The sequence below is a fragment of the Rhodnius prolixus genome, unplaced genomic scaffold (assembly GCF_049639745.1).
Source record: "Rhodnius prolixus isolate KJV_2025 unplaced genomic scaffold, Rpr scaffold_8, whole genome shotgun sequence".
Taxonomy (NCBI): domain Eukaryota; kingdom Metazoa; phylum Arthropoda; class Insecta; order Hemiptera; family Reduviidae; genus Rhodnius; species Rhodnius prolixus.
Window position 1 is genome coordinate 10433113 of NW_027411593.1, and position 8730 is coordinate 10441842.

Sequence of the window (8730 nt, forward strand, 5' to 3'; positions counted from 1 at the left end):
GATTTGGCTAAAACCTAGGTTTATTAAGTAATTAATTTTGCATTATTGTTATCTTCCATTTCAGGTAGGAACAATGTTAATTAGTCGTGTAGCCAATGAAGACATGATCTGGTACCAAGATCCAAACTTAGCATGTCCTCGAGTCTCGCCATACTGCGATCTAACCTTAGATCACAAACCACTAGCACGAGCTATTGAACAGTTGAATTTTATCCAAATGAAACGTAAGTATTTTTAAAAAAATACTTTTACTAATTACCCAAAATTTTACTAATATTTCTTTTAAATACATCTTGTTTTTAAAGTAATTAACACGTTTATAGCGGCTAAAGATGGCGAGGAAAGACTACCTGCAGGTACGCTGCATTGCAAAGCAATCAAAGAATTTGTTGTATGTTTTTTCGTTAAAAAAATCGAAAATAGGAATCATATATGTTGCAAAGCATGAATCAGTTTAATTTACATCATGGATTTTTAAATGGAATTTTCATATTCGAATCATTATTGGAAAAGCATGTTGTTATTGGGAAAGTCATTTTCCATCATTGACCTATAGACAAAAAAAAAAGGCTGGATTTGAAATTAGTTATTCCAAAATTTTGTAAACCAAAATGGGATCGTAGGAGGAGGGGATTTCTTTAAAAAAAATTACTAATGTCCTATTATGAATTCTACGTGCCTATTTTAGGTTACATCTATTTTATGTTCACTTTTAAAAATATACTGCATGTACAACACTTAAAATCTAACTACGTGCACTTTTTCTCTTTGTTTTATTTTTTTATTTATTTATAAAAGATCATGTAACAATTTGATGGTTACATTTGCAAAGAGTTTCCCACTTTTGGAGGTGCATAATTCTTGTTGGTTTTTCCAAAAGGGAGCGTAAAACTGCCGGTCCAAAGTGGTCGCAGTGGATAATACTTAAGTTTTCATTGATCTTTTTTTCTTTGGGAGGACGAGCAGGTCCCGCTTCTCATTGGGTTTATAGGGAGTTTTTGAAAGAGGAATCAAATTTAAGAGAGAGGATTAATTAATTTTAGGAAAGATGCGGCCATTTTTCGTATCTTAATTCGTGAAATTATGAGTGCGTGATTTCCGCTAATTGATTTTCATTTACACAATTTAAAAACGCTAATATTCGTTAATATTCCTCTTAAGTTGTAGCAAAATTTTGAATTAAATTTTATTCCAGTTTCAGATTTTATTATCCATCTTCAGATTCACAACAGAACTGCTAAGAAGGTGTGATTTCCATTTACAAAATCTCTGCCCGCACCTTACTGATTGCAAGTTACAATACACTTGATTCTCATTAACCAATTTTCGATTTTCGATTATTTATAACGCTGAAACAGAAACAAAATGATTTCTAAAGATATACATATGTGTGTGTAAATAGCATACTACAGCTCAAAAACACAAAGATCTTCGACATCTTAGAAGGTTTTTATTGGCTCATACACACCCCCACAGAGTTCTCTTAATTCGAATCTGCCTGCAATATTTCAAGATGCCCTTGAGCTTCGAAATTCCTTGAGAGTATGCTTCTCTTGACGTAATACTTCTTCTATTAATGACAGAAAGGGCAAATAGATAGCGATACAACCTTTTCCTTGTCCACCTTATGATGTCCTGCTTGTGCATTGTCTGGCCGTCCTAGAAAGGGCCCAGCCACAAAAAATAAAAACCCTTAAATTGCATCCTGCTCAAAAAGGAAAGGAACTTCATGCCACCTGCCTAATTTCTTCGATAAACGTTTTTTCTCTAGAATCATCTTACTGCATTTTTCACCCAATGCTTCTCCTAATTCTCTTATACCACCTCCATGTCGCGTAATTTCTTCGTGGCGACAATAGCGGGGTGTCAAGGACGCCAACCTAGCCGATTCGATCGCTTTTCTCGTTGCCTTTGATTCTAGAATGTCTAGAACAGAAGGGTTTATAGCAAGCCTTTAATGGTTCATTAAAAACTGATCTTACGTCCTTAATTGCAACTAAGCTTTAAAGCTTCTAAGAAGCTTTTAAAAAAGTGGTGTTGCAGTCCAGAAGACAGCTTCATAATTTCAGTCATTGAGTTGCATTTGCTATGCAAGTTGTTATGTCGTGTATTCCCACAAAAGCAAGAACTTTAGCTTATCAAGATAATCGAGAAGATTAAAACAAATATTCTTGAACATTTTTTTGGTAAATCCCGGCCATATAAATGGTAAACGTGCGTGCAAATTAGTCTTCAGTGTTATGATCTTTGCGTCCCCTACCATCACATTGTTCGTGTCACTTGATTGTCATTTAGTTAGGTTTTTCTTCGACTGACTTTAGTTGGATATTGTAACTTGTAGCAAGCTATTTTTATCCATGCAATGCTCAGGATAATTGAATGTTCTATCTCAGACTTCCTTAGAATAAAAATCTTATTGTTTCTTCAAACCCACATTGAAAAATCCAACAAATTATGCAACCTGCAAAGTGCATGAACTCTCAGTGAAACTATATAGAATTATTTAGAAACATAAATCTGTTCAAATCTATTCTAAAAACTACTTAGAACTCTCTACCTTTAAATTTCCTTTCAAAATCACATTTCATTAAATTTCATATGTCATTCGCACTAAAAATAATGTATGCTTTGCATGCTTGAGTAATTGTTGAAGTAGATGATTATAGCTTAGAATGTGGAATATATTTTTTATATTTGTTGTAGTAGTCTCGTAGATTTTGTTTTAAAGCAGAAATCAACTGCTTTTCCTAAACTGTTATTTGCTGGCATTCTTTGTTCCATCCTAGACAACATTATCTCATTTCTTCAGTCTCTTTAATCTATTCCAGATCCTAGATAAACCGAAGGGGTAGATCATTTCCTAAGCTTATTTTTTCTCAAATATTTAGTGTTACATTCAAACTTTACCGTGCACTTTACTCATTTCATCCAACTATTTTGAACCCAATACTTCGTAGAACGAAATACTAAGGGAACGATTAACCCAGTGATTAGGGCACTGAAATCCTGTGAGGTGATCCTAGGGTTCGACTCCAGCTGCCCAACCTTTTTAATAAGGAGCTTCATTTTGCAGTTGAATATCCGGTGATAGTGAGTGGATCCAGTATTGTCTGTTGTGAAGAAACACTGGAGGCCGATAGTTGATTGAAAAATTACTCCCTAGCACCAAAGGCCAGCAGAGATGGTTGAAGCGCCTGAAAATAATGAATTATAAATCTAGCAAAATCCATCCAATACGTAAAAAAATGTGTTAATGGTCCTACATTACTGGTCTCTCCATCTCGAAAAAAAGAGAGCACTTAATTCTAATGAACGCCAATCTACATCACTTCTCTGGGCTATATTTTAATTTAGCCAAAAATAAAAAATAAAATGCCATCCGTTTATTTATATGAAATATGGCTGTGAAAAGAGTTTATCACAGGATATAAAGTGGATAGCAATAAATTTTCCAAACACTTCCAGCGATCACTTTAGTGTTAGAGAGGGCCAGCGATCGTGTTCCTCTTTCCTATTACCAGACCTCTCTGTTCCGCTGTTGCATGTCACTAACAGTACACCACATTAAAATTTCACTTGTAAACTGGCAGCATTCAAAATAAAACAGACAGTTTTTATAAAAACAAAAAGTAAAATAAAATAACAATTCCTCATTTTAGATATATTTGAAAGTGTATTTCCTATTTTACATTCTCTCTTTTTGAATTACAAAGGAATAAAACAATAGCTACATACAATTTAAAAAATTTTACTTACGTATTAATGCTGACAGCTGGATATATTGGCCAATGTTTCCGTTCAGCCCATCAGTGAGCCAATCTTAGGAAGCAAAACTCTAAAATTTCTATTTTTATCTCTAGCATGCACATATATATAATGAGATGTGTGAGGGAGAAGCTCAAAAGTCAAATCTTCGATTTCAGAAAAGGTGGAGTGACACAGCCTTACCTTGTGTTCTTGAAAGAGTGCCCTATTTCAATTAATTAAATCGCGCAATTATAAGCAACAAGCTCAAAATAAATAATACTCTTATTACCAAAATCTCATGCACAGCATCACTTTTTTTCTCAGTTCTTTTCTCTCAAGGGAACGGACATGTTTGTTCAGATTACACAAATTTACTTATATAATTTAAAGTTTAAAATTATGACAGCAATACCTTTTAAATAATATTACCTGTATACAATTATTAAAAACATCTGTTGGTTTATTCTGTAACCTAATAGATACCTTCTTATGTTAACTGCTGTACTAGTCGCACGCTACGTGACGGTCAAACTGTGATTTCAAGCAATTCCGATGAATCTTTTTCTAAAAATGCTCCTCTTAATATTAAAGCATTTTCAAAACATTAAAAGGTAATTTAATAATATTGTAATAGCTTCTAATCAACAAGATTGCTACAGTGCCAGTTATGGAAACAATTTCTTATAAAGTAGGAAAAAAATACTGAAAGTTTAGTATTTTTTTTAATTAAAAAAGTTAATGTTTAAAAAATAAAACAATTTAGAAGTCCTCCTATAAACATTTTCAAATTGTTTAAATTATTGCATAGTGCGTTAAATTACGTTTATTTTATTTAAAAATAAAATAAGCCAAATTTTGGCAACGAAAAACTCTCTAAAACGTTTACTAAATTTGGAGTCTATTCTCCAAAAACAAATCTAAACTTTAAACCGGTTAGTAACCTAATATATTTTCGGATTTGTGAGTTTTGTGCTCACATTTTCACTAAGTCGTATCTAACTAGACATATGTATCTAAATTCACAAGGTTCTGAGCTAAAAGTTAAAATTTGTTACTTGCGTAATTTTCTTTTATTTGTTGGCGATTGAAAAGAATTATTTAGGAAATATAAAAAGAATGTTCTCTTGATTGAGATTAATCTGGTCATCTGAAAATTATTTCATTTATTTTTGTGTTTAGTTTACCTTTTTTTTTATGAATACACATAAAAGAAGCATGGTGAGTTTTTATTTATTGTATTAGGTTTTACATGTACGAACAAACAAATAAAAAATCTATAATTCAATAATTATAATATTTTGTTCTTTCTAATTTATAATTATTTATTCCAGCTCCAAATGCACCCATAATCATTCCAGAAGAGTGTAGTGCTGAGAATAACAGTGTTACGGTTGCTTGGCAACCACCTCCTACAAGTTATGTGGAAGGTTATGTTTTAGAGCTAGACGATGGAAATGGTGGTGAATTTCGAGTAAGTGTTCAGTACATTTATTATCATTACTATTATTATTGCGCCATAATGTTTATTTTGCGGTTTAAACCAGAATTAAATGTTTAATTTGTTCAATTGCAATTACTTCCTTGAAATATACATAAACCCTAATGCTCCTAAAAGAAACAGATCTCTAATGTGTAATTTAGTAAACAAATGTTACTAGAGAATTAAATCGAAATATGATATAGATTGTACTACAAAAAGTAGATAATAATTGAAATAAATGCGATAGATAGGAACTGTTTTCACAAGAAATAACCTATTTTTAAAAGTGTGATTGATTTTGTAGTTGTATTTTTTTAAGGTACCTTTCTTCTTTAGTGCAGAAAAAGAATTCATTTATTTTATTGTTAAATGTGTCCAGAGTATTTAGAAAATTAAATAAAATAAAACTCTTTGCTAATCTATAAATAATTAAAGCCTTAAATCCCAGGTTTCACAATTAATAGACGTTTGAATATTAAAGACTCACCAATGGCAATTAAATTTGTAAGTTAAATTATTTGAATTTGTAAGATATTTTCCTCTTGTTGCAGGAAGTGTACTGTGGTAAAGAAACTATCTGCACAGTGGATGGTATGCACTTCAATTCCACATACAATGCTCGAGTTAAAGCGTTTAACAATACTGGCGAAGGAGAATATAGCGAAATTATTGGCCTACAAACTGCTGAAGGTAAATTTTTATTTATGAAGTTAGATATATCATTAACACAATTACCTCAACCATTTATTTGCGTTCTATCGAGTTCCTGAGTGTAATAATTGTATATTTTATAATTATATTCTTTTTTTCTAGTTGCATGGTTTACATTCGATCCTTGCATCAGTGGTACAGAATTACGTTTCAGCGAGGATAATTGTAGTGTATCTGCTTGTGATGGGTATGAGCACAGAGTTGCACTTGGCAGTGTAGGTTTTTCACGTGGAGTTCATTACTGGGAGTTCACAATAGACAGGTATAATACGGATACTGATCCCAGTTTTGGTATCGCAAGGATTGATGTCACCAAAGATCAGATGTTAGGTAATTATTGTTTTATTTTGTTTTTTTGACAGATATTTTCTTATTCGTTTGTTATTTCTGAATTATTCAATAAACATTTATTTATTCGCAGGCAAAGATGAAAAAGGATGGGGCATGTATATAGATCGTCAGAGATCATGGTTTGTTCATGCTAAAGTACATGGACAAAGATGTGAAGGCGGTATTCAGCAAGGATCAACAGTTGGTGTACTCCTTGATCTGAACAGGCATCAAGTTAGCTTTTATGTTAATGAAGAACCACATGTAAGTTTTCTTAAAAGATCTTTGTTGCAATATTAAAATCCGCAGTTGCAAAATGTTGATTCTCGTCATTCTTTGATTGTAAAAGGCACTTGATGTACCAAACTCGGATAGAAAACGTAAATAATAAAGAAGCCGTGTTGGAAAAGTTGTGATTAATACTAACTTCAGTAATTTCATTCGTTGTAGTACATAGTGTTTTTTATGACCTACCGGTGTCACTTTTCATCCGTTTTCAGTAATTTGTTTGAATGTAGAGTAATTATACTTACACTTATTAAGCTTCTGATCGTTATCAACACAATATCTGACAAAGCAAGTTTGTTTGTGATGTGATATCACCGATATCATTCAGCATTGATCCAATCATAACTCTAAGCATCTTCCTAAGAGGAAATATATTAGTTCGTCCAGCTTGCAGAAGCCAAAATCCTGTTCCTGGGCAAGCTGATGATTACTATCAAATTCTATGGACAAATGACTTTCTCTTGGAGCTATATTAGATGATCTAGGACGCAGTGATTTAGCTTCGTAGTAGCTTTCTTCATCACATCGCGTTTTACATATCGTTTTTATATTCAGTGACTACTTTTGGCCAATTTGGCGCCCAGCATTCTAATAAAGGATGGATAGCTTCTTTAGATGGTCGTAGTGCTTAGTTATTACTATAGTTGCAGCGATTCTTACATTAGTAGAGACAATGTGGTCCTCTCAGAAAGGTAATGCCTGCACCATGGCCAGTATAGAATAGTTGTCGCTTCGTCAGGTCTGTGCTGATTCCCAATGAGGAATATCTATGCCTTTTCCACAGCTTTAGTTCTATTCAAACCTACTAATGAAAATTAAAGTCGTTACACGCTAGCCCTGGCTGCTTTTTCCCTATCCTTGAATTCTTCTACTGGTAATGTCAATATCTATTAATAAATAAGTTTCCTTCAGCTTTGAAATTAAAAGTCCATTCTGTTCTTAAATGGCCAGTAACAATCCTGCCTCTTTTATTTTAAATCCATCAGGTGAATATCGTAAGTTCTCCTCATCCTTGTGTTAGTATTCCTCTCAATCCTGGACATTTACTCCATTGAGAAGATCTTTTATTTTGTAATATTTAGACCGCATTGCTTGTGTACAGATACACTTTATCGTACAAGTAAACTGTCTCTCATGCGTCTCTCGAAGTATTTTTTTTCAAATATGATGCGTTACACTATTTGTACGTAGTATTTAAATCGTATTTGAAGGCACATATTTATTTATTTATATATATTTTCTTTTTACAGGGACCCATAGCATTTCACAATCTGTACGGTGTATTCTATCCAGCAGTTAGCGTAAACAGAGGGGTAACAGTCACACTTCACACAGCTTTAGATCTTCCATCAGACATTGAAGATTCATAAATATGCACCAGCCTAGGCTCGAGTAAAACAACACAGAAAATAAAATTTAAAAAAGACAAACAAAAAAATGGAGAACTTTTAAAGCGTGTTTAACAAAACGATTCATGTGCTTCAAAACTACCAAGAGGAAAAAAAAAGTAACTCTTTAAGTAACTATTCCTATAATTTAGAATATTAATCTGAAAATATTACTTAATTGGCTTTATTAAAGTATTAGATGGTATTTATGAAAAAAGAGTATAAAATAAAAGATTTCTATTAGGCGAAGAAAGAGAGAGAGAACAGAAAGATAGATTCATTGATAGAGAGTTGAAATATTTATATAATAATATATGATGGTTTCATTAATATTATTAAGGAAACGTACTTAGACCTAAAATAAAATTTTAAAAAAAATAAATAATTTGCTATTTCATGAATGATTTTCAACAAAGATTGGAAACATGAATGAGCCACATACAAAGAGAGGAAAACTGGAAAAAAAACTATTAAGTTAAAGAAAGAAAATGATGAGAGAAAAAAACATTTATTCATTCCTAAGAAATTACATATCCATTTTACAATACTTAATTTGTAATTTGCATTTGCGATTTTTGAATATTTTATTGTCCCTTTTTAATAATTGTTTTTATATATAAAAATCTTCCCTTTTTATTTTTCATTCTTGTTTATATGTGTAAAATATTATAAAATTAAAAATAAAAAAAATCAATGTATTTACCACATCTTTTTTAAAGATTCACTGAATTATCTCCCCAAAATGAATGTAAAAAATATCATTACTAAAGAAATAAGTCAAATATT

At 31.9% G+C, this 8730-nt stretch overlaps 1 protein-coding gene and 1 long non-coding RNA gene across 6 annotated transcripts in view; one reads left to right on the top strand and one right to left on the bottom strand.

The window, feature by feature from the left end:
* Window positions 1-7994, top strand: part of Trim9 (E3 ubiquitin-protein ligase Trim9) — a 309139-nt gene extending 301145 nt beyond the window's left edge. The window contains exons 4-10 of one of the 3 annotated variants that reach the window (XM_074121663.1): window positions 65-224; window positions 306-356; window positions 5079-5218; window positions 5779-5917; window positions 6041-6268; window positions 6360-6532; window positions 7807-7994. In XM_074121663.1, coding sequence (XP_073977764.1) covers window positions 65-224; window positions 306-356; window positions 5079-5218; window positions 5779-5917; window positions 6041-6268; window positions 6360-6532; window positions 7807-7926 — 1011 coding nt within the window. In that variant the 3' untranslated portion in view covers window positions 7927-7994. The remainder of the gene's footprint in view (window positions 1-64; window positions 225-305; window positions 357-5078; window positions 5219-5778; window positions 5918-6040; window positions 6269-6359; window positions 6533-7806) is intronic. The other 2 variants (XM_074121664.1, XM_074121665.1) reach the window with 2 other exon arrangements.
* Window positions 574-4207, bottom strand: LOC141450828 (uncharacterized). 3 transcript variants are annotated; one of them, XR_012456347.1, is made up of 3 exons: window positions 3757-4203; window positions 1469-3194; window positions 574-1349 (listed from the first exon to the last, which is right to left on the bottom strand). It is a non-coding gene; the product is annotated as an uncharacterized lncRNA (long non-coding RNA). The 3 variants fall into 3 exon arrangements; XR_012456348.1 differs by having other exon boundaries at window positions 575-3194; window positions 3757-3956; window positions 4037-4207; XR_012456346.1 differs by having other exon boundaries at window positions 576-2461; window positions 2558-3194; window positions 3757-4204.
* Window positions 7995-8730: the final 736 nt, after the last annotated feature.